The 21,845-nt window shown below is 41.7% G+C and overlaps 1 protein-coding gene across 1 annotated transcript; it reads left to right on the top strand.

The window, feature by feature from the left end:
* Positions 1-1,475: 1,475 nt before the first annotated feature.
* Positions 1,476-20,043, top strand: SERINC3 (serine incorporator 3). The gene is made up of 10 exons (XM_060123542.1): positions 1,476-1,631; positions 6,905-7,066; positions 7,908-8,101; positions 9,869-9,948; positions 10,606-10,743; positions 10,871-11,040; positions 12,426-12,516; positions 13,832-14,012; positions 16,433-16,660; positions 17,314-20,043. Exons 1-10 carry the CDS (start codon positions 1,593-1,595, stop codon positions 17,450-17,452), a joined length of 1,422 nt encoding a protein of 473 aa, XP_059979525.1. The 5' UTR covers positions 1,476-1,592; the 3' UTR covers positions 17,453-20,043.
* Positions 20,044-21,845: the final 1,802 nt, after the last annotated feature.

A 21,845-nucleotide genomic window follows, 5' to 3' on the forward strand; every position in this document is an offset into this window, starting at 1 on the left:
ATAAAAATTAAGATACCTGTTACAGAATTGTCCCTGCTTCTTGACTGTGTCCAATTCAAAACTGTTCCCTACTTCCTTAAACCCCTCTTAGAGGTACCCAGCACAGACCCAAATCCTACAATAAGTTCTTCCCAACTCCCTCTTACCAAGATACCTCATGGTTTCTCTTAATGCATTCTCCCTTAACAAACAAGCTAAATAACTCTAATTCATTTTGACTGTGGGCATGTTCCTGGTAGAATTTGATCACGGGCTTTATCACAGTCTTAGCTTTATTCTGCCCAGTCCAACAATACCCAGACAGGGAGAAGCAAGGATTTTAAGGGCTACCTGGAAGGTTCAGTGGTCCTGAAATAACCTGACTTGGGCAAGTAGTTTGGGGGGCAGAAAGAGAGAAGGGAATTAGGAAAGCTTGAGTAATTCTTCTTCCTCAGCCATCAACCCTTTCTGTGGCTTTAGGCAAACCATCTCACTTTGGGTCTTTTTCCATTTCTGTACAAGAAAAGATTTGAATCTATTTCTAAGGCATCTTCCAACCTAAATATTCTAGGATCCAAACTCTACAGGTTCTCATACTCCCAGGTAAAAGTTCCCCTACACCAGTTATTTGTAGAACATTGTCATCATTGTTGCCATAGCTACATACCACCTGTTGTTATGTAAGTAAATAATTTTTCAAAATTTTTTCTTTAAATGGACTCAGTTTTTACTTAAATTTACAAAGTAAAATTTACACCACTACTTAAAGGGAAATCAAGTACTGCTTGGTAGAAGTGGAAGAATTTCTACAAACACACATATACACAAACCCTAAAACAATGTTATTTAACTGTATATGTTGTTACCTTTTGATGAGATTTGGAAGCCTTTGCTCTGCTAAAAAGGGAGATAAGCAAATGTTAGAAAAATGTTAAATACATACCAGTCGCAAACACACTTTCTCTTTAGTTTGAAACAAGACTTTCTCACTCTGCCTTTCAGTGTTACTTAATGTCCTGTATATACATGCATCCTTACATCCTTTCGGTCACCCCAAATGGTTTATATATCCCACAGTTTAGGAAACAGTGTCTATCTTTTCTGCTTAACTTGGACTCATCCTTCAGTTCTTAGACTTAATATAAATACCTCAGATTAAATATAAAGTCCTTCCAGGACTACTCCCTAACTGATTACCTTCTCCTTACATAGTAGGCATTAAATACACTTTTACTGAAAGAATATTTCCTCGTAATACTTTTTCATAGCAATTATCACAGTATGCCATGGCGCGTTTCTGTCCATTGTCAGTCTCTTCTTAACTTGGCCATAAATTCTTGTGCACTTCTGTACCCCAGATCTTGACAAAGTGGACCCCCAGGGAATGCAAACGAGATGAAGGAATAAACCCTGCTCTGTTCCTGCAGCCTCCGGCCGGTTTAGCCCCGCCTCCTACCCCCAGCCCCGTCGAGGGCGGTGGGCGGGGCCACGCATGACGCAGGCCGCACGTTTCAGGCCTGAGAAACCGTTGCGCTTCTGAGGAGACGCCTCAACCCGCAGTTACTACAGCGCTAGGAGCTTCCGCCTCGGCCACCTCCATCACCCGCATCACCATGGGAGCAGTGCTGGGCGTCTTCTCCCTCGCCAGCTGGGTGAGTTCGGGGTCTGGTGTCTCCGTCGGTCCTGTGGTTTGGGGGAGGGCGATAAGGGCTCCCCAAGCGCAGACCCCGACGGGCCTGGCGCCCGGGGCCCGGGGTTTGGGGGTCTGGCCCTCGGCTGCAGAGGGTATCCGGGGGCGTCCAGGATAAAATCCGCGATGCCCTGCAATCAGGATCAGGCGGTTCGCCTTCTGTGATTGTGGAGGAACGTAAGAGGCCAGCCCTCCATTGTTTACAATTTTGATTGCCCCGCCCCGTGAGCCGTCCGGCCTCGGGGTTCCTCCGGAGCTGGAATGGGACCTGGGACTGAGCTCGGCTCCCGGGGCCCGGGCTCTCTGGTTCATTTCCAGGCACCTTCTTAAGGTGGCGTCATTTATTTGAGCGGGGGTGGGTGGGGCTTGAATAATATTTTTATTCCCTAGCACAGGATTTGCCAAAGCTACAGAGTCTGTGGCAGAGGTGAGATTTTAACCGAGGCCTGTCTGCGGTTCTGGCGCAGTGGAAAGACGGCCTTGTGGGTTATTATTCAGAATTGGAAGTCATGGCCTGAACATTTGGGGACCCTGTACAAGTCATTTCTTTCTGGTTTACCTTAAGATGAGGACAGTCACCCCAGCATTCCTCGCCTCAAGAGCTGTTGTGAGGATGAAGTGGGTAAATAGGTTGAATCACTTTGTAGATTGTAAACGCCTTTTAAAAATTCCTTTTAAAAAAGGAATTTTGGGATCTATGGAAGAGAATATGATGAGTTCACTCATACACTCGCTTCCGAGGAGCATGATTCCTTAACTGCCACTACTTTTTCTTAGGGACAGAATGTATTTTCCATCCTTTAAGGTTGTTGATCTTAAATGAAAAGGGCAGTTGGTCTTTTAAGGGCCTAGGTTGTAGTGGCTCTCCAGTTTTTCAACCTTCACCCAAAGTAAGAATAAATTTTACGTGCTTGATTTAATATACCCATTTAGACACAGGTTGAAATAATTCTTACCTTTGCCCCCTGCTGTACAATTTTTCTTTTCTTTCACATTAAAAAAAAAAAATCCTGGTCAGTTGATTTTCTTTCTTTCTTTCTTTTTTTTTTTTTTACAGTTTACTAGTGGGTCAAACTCACTGTTTACAAATTTAGAAAATTTGTTTACAGATTTAGAAAAAAATAGTTAAGAAGGAAATTAATTAGGGCGTGAATTGGTAATTTGAAACTGGAAACACATTTTGGCTTTGATGTAAAGCTGAGATTTGAATTGATGCCATCAAAGCATTTCTACCTATAAATCACTTTTATATTTTATTAATTCCTTTTGTTCAAGAGGAGCAGCAAGGAATTCAGTGTACCAGAGAATGGAATGAGTGAGGGGAAGAATAATAGAAAATGAAGTCAGAAAAGTAAAGGGAGCCAGATCACGTAGATACCCATTGGCCAATTTAAGGACATTGGCTTTTACTCTTATGTGATTATGGGGATCCGTTACAGAAAGGAGGAATGATGTGATCTGACCAGTGTTTTAACAAGGTTGCTGTGTGGAGAAAAGATGTTAGAAAAGAAAGGGTAAAGCAGTGTAGGGGAGGAAAAACTTCCATTCTCAATGGGTTAGTGGTTGGGGCCTGCGAATTAAACTGAGAAAAGACAAATTAGCAAGAGAAAAAAAGAGTTCATGTACTTGTGCAACCCACATACACGCAGGGGTTCTTGGTGATGAATAACTCAAAGAGGTGGTTAGAATATAGGGCTTATTATATGCCTGACTTAATTGGGGTTAGGGTTAGGATTGTGTGGGGCAGAAAAGGGCTTCCATGGGAATAACAAATAGGTTTCTTTAGGAAAGACAAATGGGTTTTTAGGAGAACAAACAGGAGATAAGAAAGTTTGTGATAGTACTTGTTTCTGTGAGTGCAGAGGTCTTTTTATCTTCTTCGTGGCCATAAAACTTCCTTGGAGAGACAATTTATGGCAGTTGTTGCTTTCAGTCAGATGAGAAAAGCTCTGAGAAGGCATTTTTTTCTGCTTCTTTTGAATCTCACATGTCTTCATCTGAAAATAATTTCTATACTAACTCAGGGTTCTGAATGGGTTGCTATAGCAGCGAGACAGGAGCTATTGCATTTAATCCAGGTGAGGGATAATAGTAGTGGCTTGGACCAACGTGATAGCTGAGGATGCTATGAAAGTGGCCAGATTCCGGATACATTTTGAGGATAGAGCTGATGTGCTGACAAATGGAATGAGGGTTTTGGAAAAAGAGAAGGCATGGAGGATGACTCCAAGGTTTTTGGCAACAGTCACATACTCTTCCTTTGGCAACAGGAAGAGTATGTGACGCAACCTGGGTCCTTGGACTCTTTAATCAACAGAAATTGATAAGAGGCCAGAGGAGAATTTCAGCCAAGCAAGAGAGAGAAAAACAAGTAACAGATGGGGGAACTGGTTCCTTAAATGGGATATGGGTAGGGGCGGATCAGTGGGTTGAGCAAGAGGTGTGGCTTAGGTAATCTGCTCTCCCCCTTGGTGGGGCTCTGTGCAGGGGTCGCGCACAGTACCCTGCTATTGCTCTGTGCACCTCCGAAGTGGCAGTTGGTTTGTGGCTTTTTTGTATCTTACCGTTCATGTGTGTAGTTATTTTGAGTCCCTTATAGTTTCTTTGTATTCTGTTGCTCAAGGGTTAGTCCATGTGCAAGCACTCAGGTAAAGGTTCCCAGGTTCCAGCCTCTCTCAAATAGAGTTGTTTACTGAGAGGGAGAAGTGACATAACATAGAGTAGGACAAGTTTGTTCCACAGATTGAGTACCTACTGTGTAAAGGTGCAAGAGATATAACACTAGGTGGGCCCCCCTCAAGGTACAAGATGTAAACAGGTAAGTAGGTGTATTGGTTTGCCAGGGCCTCATAACAAAGTACCGCAGAATGGGTGACTTAAATTACGGAAATTTATTGTCTCATGGTATTAGAGACTAGAAGTCTGAGATTAAGGTGTCAGCAGGGTTGGTTCCCTCTGAGGGTGGTGAGGTAGACTCTGTTCCAGGCCTCGTCCCCGGTTCCTGGGGGTTTGGTAGCCATCTTTGCTGTTCCTTTGCCTTATCAGGCTCTGCCTTCATCTTCACATGACGTTCTCCCTGTGATGCATGTCTGTGTCCAGATTTCTCCATTTTATGACATCAGCCGTGTTTGATTAGGGGCCCACTCTTCTCCAGTATAACATCATTTTACCTAATTACATCTGCGGCAACCCTGTTTCTAAATAAGGTCACATGCTGAGGTACTGGGGATTAGGACTTAAAACCTACGAATTTTGGAGGACACAATTCAACCTAAAGCAAACAGTAGGCAACTATCATTAGTTTATTTAATTGGCTGGGGGGAAAAATAGCTAAAGGGAGTCAGGAGTGTGAGACTACAGACAAAATAAACCCGTAGCAATTAGTGTCATTGTTTTCAGGTGTAAAATGTCTGTATTTCTATATGCGACCAGATACAGACTTCTATTACAGTCTTTTGACCCAGATTGTAGTTAAGAGTTGGAGATGAGCCTGGGTGGTCAGTTCCCTGTGGCTGTTTTGATTATGGATATTAACGGTTACCTTGATATACAGAGCCCCTGCTATGAAAGGCATTGTGCTAGGTGCTATGTATTCCTGACATTATCTCATAAAAGATTATTACTGGGACCATACTGTAAAACCAGAATCCCCCAGTGTTGCATTTGCTGCTTCTGCTGGTGATTCTGAACTAGCCTATCCTTGTAATGTGACTTCATAACATCACCTGTCAAAGCAATTCAGGTGGTTTCCTATTCAAGTGTATAGAAGAATGACAAAGTATATCCTCTCATCTGGAATGCTCATTAGCAGAATTTAGCTGACCAAAGATCCAGGTTACTTTTTTTGCTTTAATTGAGGTAAAATTCATATTACATAAAATTAACTATTTTAAAGTGACATTCAGTGACATTTAGTATATTCACAGTGTTGGGCTATCATCATACCTGTCTGAGTCCAAAACATTTTCATCACCCCAAAGACAAACTCGATTTCTGTTTAGCAGTCTACTCTCTTCTCCCCACTCCCTCCAGCCTCTGGAAACCACTAATCTGCTTTCTATCTCTGGATTTACCTATTCTGGATATTTCATATGAATGAAATCATACAATATGTGACCTTTTGTGTCTGGCTTCTTTCACTTAGCATGATGTTTTCTAGGTTCACCTATGTTGTACCAGCTATCGGTACTTCATTTTTATGGCCAAATAACATTCCATTTTGCAGGTATACCACATTTTACTTATCCATTCATCAGTTGATAGACATTTGGGTTGTTTCTGCCTTTTGACAATTGTAGATGGTGCTACCTTGAACATTCATATACAAGTTTTTGTTTGAATACCTGTTTCAGTTCTTTCGGGTGTATATGTAAGAGTGTAGTTACTGGGCCATATGATAATTCTATGTTTGACTTTGAGGAATCTCCAGGTTACTTTTTTTTTTTTAAATAAATTTATTTATTTTTGGCTGTGTTGTGTCTTCATTGCTGTGCATGGGCTTTCTTTAGTTGCGGTGAGCAGGGCTACTCTTCGTTGTGGTGTGCGGGCTTCTCATTGCCATGGCTTCTCTTGGTGTAGAGCATGGGCTCTAGGCACATGGGCTTCAGTAGTTGTGGCACGTGGGCTCAGTAGTTGTGGCTCGCGGGCTCTAGAGCGCAGGCTCAGCAGTTGTGGCGCACGGGCTTAGTTGCTCCGCAGCATGTGGGATCTTCCCAGACCAAGGCTCGAACTCCAGGTTACTCTTGAATGGAGCCGAATGTCTCTTGCTTTCATTATTTATAAGGGTTTCCATGTAATGTTGCCTTATGCTGTAATATCAGATTTGGTAGCTAGGATTCCCAGAAAACAGCAAGTGGAGTTAGTTTCTATTTTTCTCAGTGTTATTGTTTTTAAATAAAATATGCTGTCTGTGAGAACATAACCAACATTTATTGGGCTTTTACTGTGTTTTAGGCACTGTGTTGAGTGCTCATTTAATATAGCAATGTCTGAGGGAGGAAGATTCTGTTATTGAGTTTAATTTACAGATGGAGAAATAAGCTTACATTATGTAACTTGTTGAGGTAAAGTGTCAGAAATAATATCAACTCCAGAGCCCATGCTTTTAACCACTTCCTCCCAGCTATAGTTCTCAGTTAAAACTCTCAAAGCCTGGTTGGCCTCATCTTCTGTTCTGGATGTCACAAAGGAGTCCACTGAAGGAGGTCTCAAATGGTGATGATGTGCTTATTACAGGTTCCATGCCTTTGCGGTGGTGCATCATGTTTGCTGTGTAGCTGCTGTCCCAACAGTAAGAATTCCACTGTGACTCGCCTCATCTATGCTTTCATCCTCTTCCTGGGCACTATTGTATGTTGTATCATGTTTCATGAAGGGATGGAAACTCAGCTGAAGAAGGTAAGTAGAGGTAACCATAACCTTATTTAACGTAGTGGTTTTTATTATTTTTATATTTTGCAGAGTTTTAGTTGTAATTAGTACTTATTTCTTCACTGTTGTGAAAGTCAAGTTCGTTGGATTTGTTGGCATTTTAAATTTTGGTCATAGTCAAGACACAGAATATAAAGGTATCAGTCTTTTCCCAAAGTAAAGGTAGTCAGAATGAACATCTTTAGTCTAACAGCTTTGGGAAAGATATTAAAAGAGTGGCCCTAAAACTTTATCTTTTCTTATATGTTTAGTTTTAAACATTTAAACTAGACTGGCCCTTCACCTTCAGAAGGAGTGGGTTGTAGCATGAAAACTCATGGGAAAATGGGAGATAACCTCATCCACAGGTAAGGGCCCAAAAGAGAGCAGTCAGGACTTCCCTGGTAGTCCAGTGGTTAAGAATCCGCCTTCCAATGCAGGGGACGCGGGTTTGATCCCTGGTCGGGGAAGTAAGATCCCACATGCCGTGGAGCAGCTAAGCCCGCGGGCTGCAACAAAGAGTCTGCACGCTGCAATGCAAGATCCTGTGTGCTGCAGCTAAGAGCCAACGTAGCCAATAAACAAATAAATAAAATATTAAAAAGAAAAGAGAGAGAGAGAGCTCTTGCCTTTTATTTTCAAAATGCAACTTGTTTATTCTATTTGGTGACAAGATTGTAAGTGAATTGGAAGGCAAAGAGAGAAGTCCCACAGGAGAGTCTTTCAGTTGTTTAAGTGGTCAGTTTTAAAAATCCAGGCTTTCCTATTGTGGAATAGAATCTCTCTTTAAATGTGGATATTCCCATAACATTAAAATTGCTTTTTCCAGATTCCTGGATTCTGTGATGAAGGACTTAAAACCAAGGTGGCTGATATAATCATGGATAAACATTGTGATGTGCTGGTTCGTTATAAAGCCGTATATCGAATCAACTTTGCCTTGGCCGTCTTTTTCTTTGCCTTCTTTCTGCTCATGTTAAAAGTGAAAACGAGTAAAGATCCCAGAGCAGCGATACACAATGGGTTTGTAGGAATTATTTATTATTAACTTGTTATGTTATGATGTGCACCCTCCCCTTCAGCAGTTAATGTTGCCATTTTGATGAAAGCAGTAGAGTATGTAAATCAGTGGCCCAGATGTATTTCCGACCTACTATACATGGGAAGTTGTTTCAACATCATTTTCAGTTGGAGCCCTGCAGCATGGAAGAGGTAGAGTGGACAAGGACAATCTTGTCTTTTTCCTGTATTTTTTAAAAATACCTTTGTTTAAAGTGCCTAGATTTTTATGGAACACCTATGAAACAGTTCAAGCATTGTACTAAGCACTACACAGACACACACATTTTTTCTTTCTGTTGTTAAAAGAGAAACATTTACCTGATATATTTAAACAGTATACAGAAAGATAAATAGTGAATATATTTGGGCCCCTGATTCACATATTCTGTCGCTTCCCGTTCCTGATCCCCGGTTCCCCTTTACAGGGAGGTTAAATAAATTGCCTAAGATGTCTCAGCTAGTGAGGGTTGGAGCTAGGATTGAAACTCAAGTCTGTCCAGCTCCAAAGCTGCTTTCTTTACACTCTGCCATACAAGGCAGTCTTTAAAGATTGACTGAAAGCCAGGTTTGGTCCTGGCCTTTGCCAGTGACGAACTGTGTGATTGTGGGCAAGGCATTTATGTCCAATTGCCTGATGTGCGGCAAGCCAACCTGAGATGCTGAGGTTTGCAGCAGAGACGGGAAGACAGACCTCAGATCTGCCTCCCCGAAGGCGAGAGGCTTTAGTTATTTATGGGATAGAGAAGCAGAGTAGTCTTAGGTTTGGGGAAAGGGAATTGGAGGTAAGGAAAAGGTGAGGTAATCAGTGTTCTGCACAGGTGTATCTGAATTACATGCTTCTTAATAGGATGCATGTTCAAAAATGGAGATGCTTAGCATAATCTGAGGGTAGAGTTTTTGGCACTCTGACATAAAAAGGATCATTCATTTTTGGCACTGACATCAAAAGGGTTATTCATTGCACATCTGTGCAGACCCTGTCTTAGGGTCAGTGGTCCCGACCAGTCTTAGGCAGCTTGAACTGGATAAAAACTAACTCCCAGTTTCTGAAAAACGGCTTAAGCCCCCGTTACTATAGTGACCCACAAGTCAGAGGCACGTTATCTACAGGGGTAGTTAAAAAAGAGTCTTGTGGTATATTATCTAGGCCATATGAAGGTTGGAGGGTATGAAATTTGAAAAAAAAAAATTACGATGAGCCTTTTGAAGGCAAGGCTGCAAGCGGGGGTGGTTCTATAACCAGCTGTTCCCTTAGCACTGTTGTGTAAGGCAAGCTCAAGAATTTCTGTTGGGCACCAGTGTCTGTTAACTATGGGGCACAGTTTCAGGATGGGTTTTTTAACACTATGGGGCATGGTTTTACCATGTTGTAAAGGAAGGATTTGGTGATTCACTTTCCCCCAGATCTAAGTTTATTGCTTTATATTTAGCTAACATCGTTAGTTTAGAATGCTCCAAAATTCTAGAAAAAGGCCTATCTTTAAGTGCTAAAAGTAGGGAAATAACATGTTTCTTTCTTGTGAATGTGCATGATTTGGTCTCTGTGCTAACGTTTGTCCTTAAGTTGTGTGAAGTATTGAGTGAAGTAGTTTCATGTCAAATGAAGAAATAAGCCTAATCATGTTGGAAGTGGCTAGTAAGGCTTTATTTTTGCATTTTAGAAATTCATTTTTCTCAGTGTAAGGGCAAAAATTAGCATTTCATAAGTGTACTTTTATATTTTAATAGGTTTTGGTTCTTCAAAATTGCTGCCATTGTTGGTATCATGGTTGGATCTTTCTATATCCCTGGGGGCCACTTCACCACAGGTATGGTTCACTATTAGGGGGGTCAATTATAATATATACAAACTCTACAAATGATTGAGTTAAAGCTACATTTTCATTACTGATTTTTGCAGAACTGGTAATTAAATGAGATGGTGTCCAATTACCATGACTTGGTACTAATATTAAGATATTAATTGATTGATTAAAGCCGGGAGGCATTCAGCCCACTTCTTAGCTGTTCTGGAACCATATGTTCGTTTGCCAATATTTTAATAGTTTCTCTTCTCACTTGGCAATACCACGTTAATCGGAGAGCTTGTCAACGTAAGGGCTTGTAACCATGTGTTCCACTATTCCTGTCTTAACCTGCTTCCTTATCGTGACATCTGTGGATTTCCACTGTGATTTTTATCCCTGTAAGTAAAGGAAAGGGCTTATATCTTTTCCATTTGGAATGTCAGACCCTAGGCTCCCCTTGGCACAAGCTAGAACAAGTTTGAAAAGGTCTGAAACCCAACAGAACACTTCTCAGAGAATGCCTTTGAGTTTGGAATTGCAATAATCTTGCTGTACTGCTGGAGACAATGTCTTTATTACCTCTCTATTACTTGAATTGAAATCTTTTTAGAATGTTGGACAGTAACATTCTGAAATGTTGCTCCTATGGTGAAGAGTAACTGTGCTTTTGGTTTGTAGCCTGGTTTTTTATTGGCATGGTGGGGGCTGCCTTCTTCATCCTCATCCAGCTGGTGCTGTTGGTGGACTTTGCTCACTCTTGGAATGAATCATGGGTAAATCGAATGGAAGAAGGGAACCCAAGGTGCTGGTATGCGGGTAGGTATCTAAACCCTTATGAGAGCCATACTGCATTATGCTACGTTAAATAGGGTGAAAATTGGTCCTCGTTAGTATAAGAGTTTGTTATGACTGTGGGCATTCATGTTTGTTTTCTTTTTTCTAGCTTTACTGTCTGTCACAAGCATGTTTTATATCCTGTCAATCATCTCTGTCGTATTGCTCTACACATACTACACCAAACCAGATGGCTGCACAGAAAACAAGTTCTTCATCAGTTTTAATCTGATCCTTTGCATTGTGGTTTCTATTATGTCAATCCATCAAAAAATTCAGGTATGGTTGTGATTTCTGCTTCTTCCTCCTGTGAAGGATTTTTAATGAATGCTAAACTTGAAACCTAGGTAACCTGTTGTATGAATTTATGTCCAAGTTTATCTACTTAAACATTTTTCTACTTCAACACGATAAAGTCTTCTTAATTATAACTTAATCACTCTAAAATGTGCCATGGAGGGCCAGTAAATGAATAATTTCCCTGTTATTTAAGAAAAAAATCTATGTAACTTGAGAATTTATCATTCTTATAAAATTGTTTATATCATGAGACTGATTCTTAGGAATCTTTAGCAAAGATATTTTAGGGGAATTCAACTAGAAAAAATAATTGATTTTAATATTTAAAACAACTCATGCTCCTGAGTTTCCTCATTTAAATACAATATTTTTAAAATTCAGATATGAATTTAGGTGTGAAAAGAACATCTAGACATCACCTCTCCTTTTTTATTTTTATTATTATTATTATTTTTTTTTTTTTTTTTTTTTGCGGTACGCGGGCCTCTCACTGTTGTGGCCCCTCCCCTTGCGGAGCACAGGTTCCGGACGCGCAGGCTCAGCGGCCATGGCTCACGGGCCCAGCCGCTCCGCGGCATGTGGGATCCTCCCGGACCGGGGCACGAACCCGTGTCCCCTGCATCGGCAGGCGGACTCCCAACTACTGCGCCACCAGGGAAGCCCTCTCCTTTTAAAAAAAAAAAAAGTTATTTTATTTTTGGCTGCGTTGGGTCTTTGTTGCTGGGCGCGGGCTTTCTCTAGTTGCGGTGAGCGGGGGCTACTCTTCGTTGCGGTGCGCGGGCTTCTCATTGCGGTGGCTTCTCTTGTTGCGGAGCTCCGGCTCTAGGCGTGTGGGCTTCAGTCGTTGTGGCTCGCGGGCTCTAGAGCGCAGGCTCAGTAGTTGTGGCGCACGGGCTTAGTTGCTCCACGGCATGTGGGATCTTACCGGACCAGGGCTCGAACCCGTGTCCCCTGCATTGGCAGGCAGATTCTTAACCACTGCGCCACCAGGGAAGCCCACCTCTCCTTTTAAAAGTGAGAAAACCGAAGTTCCAGAGAGGTGATGGGTCACCAAGCTAGCCAGTGGCAAAGTTTAGCTTAGATTTCACTGTACCAAGGAACTAGTAGTAAATCTAAGCCTTTGTATGATATACAGGAATTTCCAGGATTATGAAATGCCTGAGAACCAGTAGTGCATGCCTCCTCTTTCTTGGTTCTTTTTCAAGCTAACTCAAACTGAAAGGTTACTTGTCATCTTTCAACTGTCAGGCAGAATTAGAAGGTTCTCAATTAATAACAATTCAGTGGGTCCCAGGAAGTATGCTGGGTTTTAGAAATTCAGCCCTTGCAATTCCTATGGCATTGTTTTCTTTTTGATTCTGTAGGAACACCAGCCTCGTTCTGGCCTCCTGCAGTCCTCTATCATCACCCTCTACACCATGTACCTCACATGGTCAGCCATGTCCAATGAACCTGGTAAGGGAGTTTTAATAACGCATTCATTTGGTGAAAAGAAAGTAAGAAATGAGAATGTCCCTGGAAGCCCAGTGGTTAGGACTCCATGCTTTCACTTCTGTCGGTCTGGGTTTGATCCCTGGTCGGCAAACTAAGATCCCACAAGCCGCGCCACGCAGCCAGAAAAAAAAAGAAAAAGAAAAAAGAAAGTAAGAAATTACTCCTTTGGTGGGTGCAGAAACTAGAGCTGGAGCAAATGTCAGACAAACAAATGAACAGACAAAAAACTTCACTTAAATGTACAGTGTCCACGGTATTTACCTTTCACGTTTTATTCTCCATGTCTATTCATGGCTATTCAGAGCTGACAGCCTAAAGGACCACAGTCCTTTATATAGTCCAGGCTTTTCCCTGGACTAAGTCAAACTAGTTAAGAGCTGAACAAGGCAACATTGTTTTGGCCCTTTGTAGAATTACTTTAATTGAGTGTTACTTTGGTGGTACAGGCTGCAGAAGAAACAGCTGCAGGAAATCTCCTTTTGTAGATCTTATGGGATTGTTTCTCAGTGGGGGTATTTTATGGACTCCTTTTCAAGGAAAACCATTATTTCAGACCATTCAGTGATGACTCAACTTATTTTTATTGTATTCCTATGTAACTATGTAGAAACAAAACTAGGGATAAACTCCTTGTGCTGTTTTTTTTTTTTTTTTTTGCTAACCAGGCCAAGTTTATTGAATCTAGCCTTATTTTGCAAACAAATTAGTTTTTTTTTTTAAGTTTTTATTTTATATTGGAGTATAGTTGATTAGCAATGTTTTGATAGTTTCAGGTGTACAGCAAAGTGATTCAGTTATACATTTTCCCATTTAGGTTGTTACATAATATTGAGTAGAATGTCCTGTGTTATACAGTAGGTCATTGTTGATTATCCATTTTAAATATAGCAGTGTGTACATGTCAATCCCAACCTCCCTAACTATCCCTTCCCCTCCGGTAATCATAAGTTTGTTTTCTAAGTCTGTGTAAACTTGTGCTTTAAACACAACTATAGAGCCAAAAAGACTTGCCAGTTAAATTTCAAACCCAGTGAAATCAAGATTGACATTTATGATATTTGACAAATACTTTGTTGTTGTAGTTTCATTTCCTTTTTTCTAAAACTAAGTCCGTAGTTGCAACACAGATGCGTTACTGACTGCCCAGTTGCAGGTTCTTTGAAGTGTAGCATTCCTATGTTTTAAATCACGAATGAGTGATGTATAGCACACCCCTCAAATCCTTTTGGACCAAGATGAGTTATACTGAAAGATATAAACAGTTTTTCATTTTCAGATCATTCCTGCAACCCTGGCCTATTGAGCATCATTATGCACATGACCTCACCAACCTTGGCTCCTGCAAATGCAACTGCTCTTGCCCCTACTCCTGCTGCACCATCGCAGAGTGGGCCTTCTCTGAATAAAGAGAACTTTATTGGGCTGGTCGTCTTTGTTCTCTCCCTTTTGTATTCTAGGTAAGTTTAAAAGTACTTAGGACAAAATTCTTAGGAAGGTTAGTAATAGAGTGAAGAAGCTATTTTGCTTTCAAAAAACAGTGAGAAGAATTACAAAAATTTAACTCTTCCTTATTAAAGTCATTGACTTGCTTCAGTTACCTTGCTGTGTACATTTCTTTAAGTTCAGTAAATCCTCTCATCAAATAATTCCTCCCAGGCTTACTAAGAGATATGTTCTCCTTTGTATAGGAGGATAAAGCCTTTACCTGACTCTGGATCAGCTAGAATACTGGCTCTGAAAATTGGTTGGCTTATCTTTTTTTAAAACAATCTTTATTTTCTGATCACTGTAAATAATATTTAAACAACTACAGAATTTTATACATGAAATGTTAGTCTGTAGTTAATCCAGGACACCAGATATAACCTATGTTAGCAGTATTCACTCATTCTCCCACCCATTTTTATTGATATTGTCTGTATAAGTGCATGTTACTTTAATAATTTTAAAATATGCAATAATAAAAATGGGCAAGGATATATTTATATAAATTAATAGCTTAAGTGAGAACAGTAGGAAATGAAATGGTCCTCCCTCTAAATTTACCTCTGCTATGATTAACATTTTGGTACATATTATTTCAGGCTTTTTTCCTTTGTTTATACTTACTGTCTATTGACCTATCTGTATCTATATAATTATGCATATTTTTATAAATAGTTACATAATTTTATTTATATCACTTGATATCTAATTTTTTCAAAATAAATTGGGAGCGGGCTTCCCTGGTGGCGCAGTGGTTGAGAGTCTGCCTGCTGATGCAGGGGACACGGGTTCGTGCCCTGGTCCGGGAAGATCCCACATGCCGCGGAGCGGCTAGGCCTGTGAGCCATGGCCGCTGAGCCTGCACGTCCGGAGCCTGTGCTCCGCAACGGGAGAGGCCACAACAGTGAGAGGCCTGCGTACCACAAAATAAATAAATAAATAAATAAATTGGGAGCATTCTATATAACAGTATATATACTTTCTGAAATGCCTATGAATTTGTCATAATTTGGACAGCTTTGCACATAATGTGTAGATTTATCCTTTTTTCTTTTTTTAATGATTGCTTAAAATATGGGTTGGCAAATAACAGCCCTTTGGGCTGGCTTCCTGTTTTTGTAAATAAAGTTTTATTGGCATACAGCTATGTTCATTTGTTTTCATACTGTCTGTGACTGTTTTTGTTTGTTTTCCTTTGATTCTTGATATTGGGGGCAAAGCTTTTAGTCTTTCACTATTAAGTATGATGTTAGCCCTGACTGTCTGTTTGTTTGTTTGTTTGTTTTTGCGGTACACGGGCCTCTCACTGCTGCGGCCCCTCCCGTTGCGGAGCTCCGGACGCGCAGGCTCAGCGGCCATGGCTCACGGGCCCAGCCACTCCGTGGCACGTGGGATCTTCCCGGGCCGGGGCACGAACCCGTGTCCCCTGCATCGGCAGGCGGACTCTCAACCACTGCGCCACCAGGGAAGCCCAGCCCTGGCTATTTGATAGATGCCCTTTATCAGTTTGAGGATGTTCTTCTCTATTTCTATTTTGAGTTTTTATCATGAAAAAAATATCAGATTTTTGTAAAATGCTTTCTCTTTGTTGAGATGTTCATGTGGGTTTTGTCCTTTATTTGTATGTACTTTTTTATTCAGTCATTTAACAAACTTTTAGTGAATATCTGCTGTGTACTAGAAATGCATAGATGACTAAGGTCATTGTCAAAAAGTTCTATGAATAGCAAGGAAGACAGGAACAGTAAGTGATATAGCAGAAGGAAGAGTAAGGAGCTGTGGGAATTTAATCCAGCCTAGTGATAGGGTGATGCCAGGGAAGACCTCCTAGAGGGCACAGCATGATCAGAGAATTTAAAGGGTGATTAAGTTAGCTGGGAGAAGGTGGGGAGTGCATTCCAAGCAAAGGAGAGAGGTACTTGTGAAGTCCTGAAGCAGACATTGAGAGCATAGTATGTTTTGGGAAACTCCTAGGCAGTTAAACCCTCAAATTGTAACTGATGAGAGTACTGTCTCTGTCTTGTGATGACAGGCATTTAAGCAAACCCTTCAGAAGCCCTTCGGTCCCCAAAGCAGGAGCAGTTCAGAAATAACCTTCATGTGTATAGACCAGTGACGGCATTTCGTGTTCATGGCCCCTTTCTTTTTTTTTTTTTTTGCGGTACGCGGGCCTCTCACTGTTGTGGCCTCTCCCGTTGCGGAGCACAGGCTCCGGACGCGCAGGCTCAGCGGCCATGGCTCACGGGCCCAGCCGCTCCGCGGCATGTGGGATCTTCCCGGACCGGGGCACGAGCCCATGTCCCCTGCATCGGCAGGCGGACTCTCAACCACTGTGCCACCAGCGAAGCCCAATGGCCCCTTTCTGACTTACCTTCTTGGGGTCGCTCTCCAGCATCCGCAATGCCAGCAATAGCCAAGTAAGCAAGCTGACCCTGTCAGGAAGTGACAGCGTGATCCTCCGTGATACGACTGCCAACGGCGCCAGCGATGAGGAAGATGGACGGCCTCGGCGGGCTGTGGACAACGAGCGAGAGGGCGTGCAGTACAATTACTCCATATTCCACCTCATGCTCTGCTCGGCTTCCTTGTACATCATGATGACCCTGACCAACTGGTACAGGTAGGAGGCAGAGAGAGAGAGAATCGAGGGAAAAACACTTAGCCCCTCAGGGTTGCCTGTAAAGTCTCCATCCATTGTCCTGACTTCAGAATCCCCTTTCTTTACCCTTACAATGAAGTTGTGTTCAGTGCTCTTTTCTGAAATACTTTTGACTTTTTCTCCTCTTCCATTTGAAATCCAGTTGGAATTCTTACAGTGAAAATCACGGGAAGCCCTTCCAAACTTGAGTTACTTGAGAGAGAAAATCATGACATTAAGTGAGCTGACTTGTCTTTGTTCCCTGATTTTTCTCTGTCTAGAGATGTCCGTATAGAGTATTCTGATCAAAGTAATCATGTGGTAAGGAAGGAGAGTTTCAGGGAGGTCATTTCAATCTAGACTTTGACCAATATGTAGAAGAGCTAGATGTTCCTGAAGAACTTTTTGCAAGGAATAGTCACAGTTCTTCATGCAGGCAAGAAGATAAAAGCTGTTTGAGAGGCAGAGTCCCCTGCTCATAAAAACTAAAAATCACAGCTTTCTCAAGTCTCTTCTAGAAACTTACTAGGGAGTCGTGTCAGTTGAATTTCACTGGAGCATTTCTTAGCTTTTGCTGAGGGGCTGCTGAATGCTGAAATTAGGCTCCTTTACCTACCTCTCTGCTGTTTTCTTAGCCCTGATGCAAACTTCCAGACCATGACCAGCAAGTGGCCAGCTGTGTGGGTCAAGATCAGTTCCAGCTGGGTCTGCCTCCTCCTCTACGTCTGGACCCTTGTGGCTCCGCTCGTCCTCACCGGTCGAGACTTCAGCTGAAGCTCTGAGTGCCAAGGACACACTGAAATTCATAAAGGTCTCCTTTGCTGAAAGCTCACATCCCTTTTACTTTTGCTTCTGCTTCAACTAATATATTAAGCAAACTCTCTGCAAATAAGACTATATCCAGGTTTATATCAGAGGGCAAGAGTGAATGATGCTTGATGCAGGATCAGAACTTTTCGTTTATATCTATATTATGTTTATTTGTAAGGATATAGAGTAAAAGGAACGTTTTGCCTTTTAAAGTGAACTACAGCTGTGCTGTGAAGAGAGTTCTTTATTAAGACTTATAGGTTCCTATAACTTTGATTTAACATGTAAGACAGAAAAATGTTGGATATTTGAGGCTGTCGTTAATATATTTCTATTGCAAAATCTTTAAAAAGCATAGTAATTATAATAATGCATTTCTATGACAGTTTTCTTCTGTGAAAGTCTTGTGTGAAACAAGCTCTTTGTTCAGTCCTTAAACTCATAGTGCTTGGGGAGAGGAATACATGTGTGGGTCTTGCCCCAGAAGAGGGGTTGCTAGTATGGCTACTGTTTCTATATCTTGAGTTTTTTCGTTTACTTTTTTTTATACTACAGTCTTGATGCTGCTTGATTTAAGCCTGTGGCTTTGCCAGAAATGTTAATTTCAATTAAATGCTTTGTAGGTTTGGTTAAACTGAAGATTCACTTGGGAAAACTGTGCAACTTTAGTCTGTGTAATTATCTTGTTATGAGTATGTAAAAGTATAATGCATGTGAATTTATTATTTGCACTATAAAGGTATTTGATTAAAATAGAAAGACAAGCTTTTAAGGCCCTTTCTTTAACAGCTTTTATCAGTTAGCAGCCATTCTATGTTTTTCTTTTTTTTTGGACATATGGACAGTCAGGTTTATAAATCATCTTGCAGAATGCTCCTGTTCCTTCTAAAACTTAAGGTCTGGCTGGTGAGTAGAGTCTTGAACTCATTTGGAAATGGTACTAAATATCTTTTCTGGGCAAGACACTTGGGTAGATGAGCGAGAAGGTCAGCACTGCCGGGAAGCTTTCGGGAGAGGCAGCACACAGGGCGGTAGAACAGAACAGTTCACTCAGGGAAGATTTACTGCGCGTTCCGTACCAGGCCCTGTCAGGTTCTGGGATGCACCTTTAAACATGACAGGCAGCGGCTCTGCCATCTTGGACTTAGAGTTTCGAGGAGGATATAATGAGCTGACAGGTAGTACAACGTGTTGTGATTAGTGCTGTGATTTAGGAATTGCAGAGAACTCAAAGTAGAGGTGCTAGGTTGGGGTGTCATGGTAGGCTTCTTGGAAAAAGTGTTGTCTAAGCCAAGAAACGTTAGGAGTTAGCTAATAAAAGAGAAATGGGGAAGTGGAATGGCATTGCTGAAGGGTAGACTAAATGGTATGTTAAGGGTAGGGAGATTAAAAAAAAAAACATGTTCAGTGAAGCTGTAAAGGGGAGAAGTGGGCAGGGACTAGGTCACGAAGGGCTTTGTAAACCACACTGAAGAGTTTGAACCTTATGCGAGGGCAACAGGGAACATATTCACATATTCAGAGTGACGTGGATGAATGATGTCTTCAGTCACTGTGGCTGATGTATGGAGAATGGATTTAGGGACATGAGACCGGGGCAGTCCATATAATAAGATTTGAAACAAAGAAGTCAAAGTGAGGATGGAGAGAAACTGACAGCTGAGAGTTACTGAGTAATTAAAAATTTTAACTTGGCAATTGATTAGCTATGGGGGAGAGGTAGATTCCTGAGTCATGCTGATTTAATCACCTGAGTGTATGGTGGTTCCGTTTATATGGTGAGAAAAACCGGAAGGGGAGGAACAATTTGCACTAGAAGAGAAGATGGGAGGTGGTCCCTCAAGATGGCTAAGAGTCAGACTGTTTAGGTTTGCAAACAAGCTTTGCCATTTTCTATCAGTCAGACTGGTCAGTTAATACTTATTGAGTATATACTATGCTTTATGACCTTGGGCAAATGACAATCTGTCTGAGCCTCAGTGTTTCCTTTGTTTGGAAGTTTATCTTAGTACAAAAGATTGTTTAGGGAGTAAAACTACTTTGCAAGGTGCTTAACCCATTTTAAGCACATCTGGTGGTAGCTGCTAATCTCCGTGTGGGCTAATATGAGACCAGACAATAGTCAAAGGTCAGAGATACTCACCCATAATCTGGTGGAGGTTAGATTTGAGGTGTTCTTACAGAATTAAACAGATGGGACATAGAGGGGACAGTATCAGTTGAGCTGTAGGTGAGGGGTCAGGAAACAGGGCTTGATATGAAGTGTTGGAACCACCACCATTTAAACCAGTACCTTATGCCGTGGTTCAGAGATAAAGTTGCCAGGGATTTGGGGGGCAGTTCGGGGAGGTGTAGCCCCTTACTTTGCCATTGAAAAGCAATCACCTCATTTTCCTTAAAGCAGGGCCAGCCAGTTTTAAGACTTTTAAAGGTCCTGAACTTCCAGAACATTACCGTGTACCATCCCCCACCTTATGTCCTTTAAGGTAAAAGCAATACTAAACTGTAAAGTAAATGTAACAAAGTCCAATAAAGGTTTTATTTTCTTCTCATGATGACAACTTTGATATTAATTTGAAATAACAAATTCTCTTTAAAAACGAGAGGGCAGTGTCCCTGCTTTGCTTGGCTATACCCTAAGAATAAGTTAAAGTTGGCCTGTTGCTAGGACACCCAGTAGTTTACTCAAGACTCAAGTGAATTACACACGTTGAGTGCTGAATTATACACATGCATAAAATATGTCAGTATTTTCGGTAAGCCCAGGATTATACTATAAAGCAAGGGAGTATTGAATCCTCAGACCTCATGGTGTTATCCCATTCCAGAAGAGTCACCTGGTGTCTTATCACCATGAACAGGCCTCTCTGTCCCCCACTGTTGCAGATTGGGGTCCCTGGCTTTGAGGTCAGCAGTGTGCTCTAGGAATTCATCAAAGGCAACATCGTGGCTGCCAATTACATGCTTAGAGCTGGGAGAAAGCTTATAGGCAGGCCCTTGTTGGATTTCCCTGTCTGGGTTGCTCTTGCTAGGTACTCAGTTGGATGGGAAATAAAACTCTTGACAACCAAAGATACTCCCAAAGAACGGCCATAGACCTGGTTTTCAGTGCTTTTTGATGTTCTGGGCCAAACCATGACTGAGGCCTAATTTAAACCAGGAGAGCTTCTTCGTCCACTCCAAGTCCTGCTTGATTATATTTTTCTTTTTGCACAGTCAAGCTCAAGTGAGTATCCAGTAATATGACTCAATGCATTTGATCTCTGTGGATTGATGGCAGATGCCAGGCTTACGCTTATTAATGGGAGCTGCTGTTCATACGTTTGTCTATCCATCCTGTTAGCTAGGAGCCCAAATCAGGCAGCCTACTCAGTGGTCTCCTAATTACTGCTGAATGACTCAAGCCACGTGATGCCTATAGCCTCAGGTGAAGAAAAATGAGAGCTACCCCAAAATAGCAACATGTACCAAGCAATGAACAGACATTATCTACAGCCCTGTAAGGTGCTGATGGTTCTCCCCCTTTTACAGATCAAACCAAGGTGTAGAGAAGTTAGTGTCGTGCCCACAGGTACTTAGTAAGAGGCAAAGCAGAGAAACAAACCCAGGGCTTGATTTTTTCCAATTAGACCCCAATTTCCCTTGGCCCATAAGGATGTAGGAGACAAGATAAACTAGAGACTGCCTAGAGACATGTAGGGGAGCCAGCTGGCTCTCTAAACGCATCACTAATGAAGGAAAGCTAGTAGCTCCCTAAAGGCAATAACTGCTACCTCACTGGGTCACTGTATCCCAAGGTACTGGCACCTTATCAGATAAGAGAGTGAACATTTGGTTAAAAAAATTTTTTTTCCAGAAAAGTAGTACCCTAAAGGATTTTATTACTCACCAGCTTTAAATGCAATAACATGAAACATTTGGGGCCACTGATTATATAGAAGTGCTGAACCAGTACTGTGAGGAGTGGGTGCTGGGGAAACTAAGAGGTGTTTTACAAGAGAAAGCGGAAGTGCTGACTCATAACATGGAAAATCACTCCTGTGGCTTGTAAAGTACCTAAGTTGATCCTTTTAACACTGTTGTGAGGTAGAAAGGATTGGAGCCATTAGCTTCATCTTTCCAGATGTGAGAAACAGACTAAGTTCCTTAGAGAAGGCTGCCCTGAAGAGCTGGTATGTTGCAGTGTAAGTACTTACTGTTGGCATCATCAAAAGCCAACAGTAAGTGTATGGATATCCTGAGTATTTCTCAACTGACCCATCACCAACACACCAGACCCAACACAGACGGGGACCTAGCTTCTGTCTCCTCTGGGGAGATGAATAGGGGGCAGAGAAGAAGCCATTAGCTTAGAGAA

This window comes from Lagenorhynchus albirostris, chromosome 15, assembly GCF_949774975.1.
Source record: "Lagenorhynchus albirostris chromosome 15, mLagAlb1.1, whole genome shotgun sequence".
Classification (NCBI taxonomy): Eukaryota; Metazoa; Chordata; class Mammalia; order Artiodactyla; family Delphinidae; genus Lagenorhynchus; species Lagenorhynchus albirostris.

Excerpts from the sequence above, each read along its gene's own strand:
- SERINC3 (XM_060123542.1), top strand. The coding sequence starts at position 1,593 with ATGGGAGCAGTGCTGGGCGTCTTCTCCCTCGCCAGCTGG. Across the intron at positions 8,102-9,868 it reads AGAGCAGCGATACACAATGG|GTTTTGGTTCTTCAAAATTG; the intron begins GTTTGTAGGAAT and ends ATATTTTAATAG. Across the intron at positions 12,517-13,831 it reads AGCCATGTCCAATGAACCTG|ATCATTCCTGCAACCCTGGC; the intron begins GTAAGGGAGTTT and ends TTTCATTTTCAG.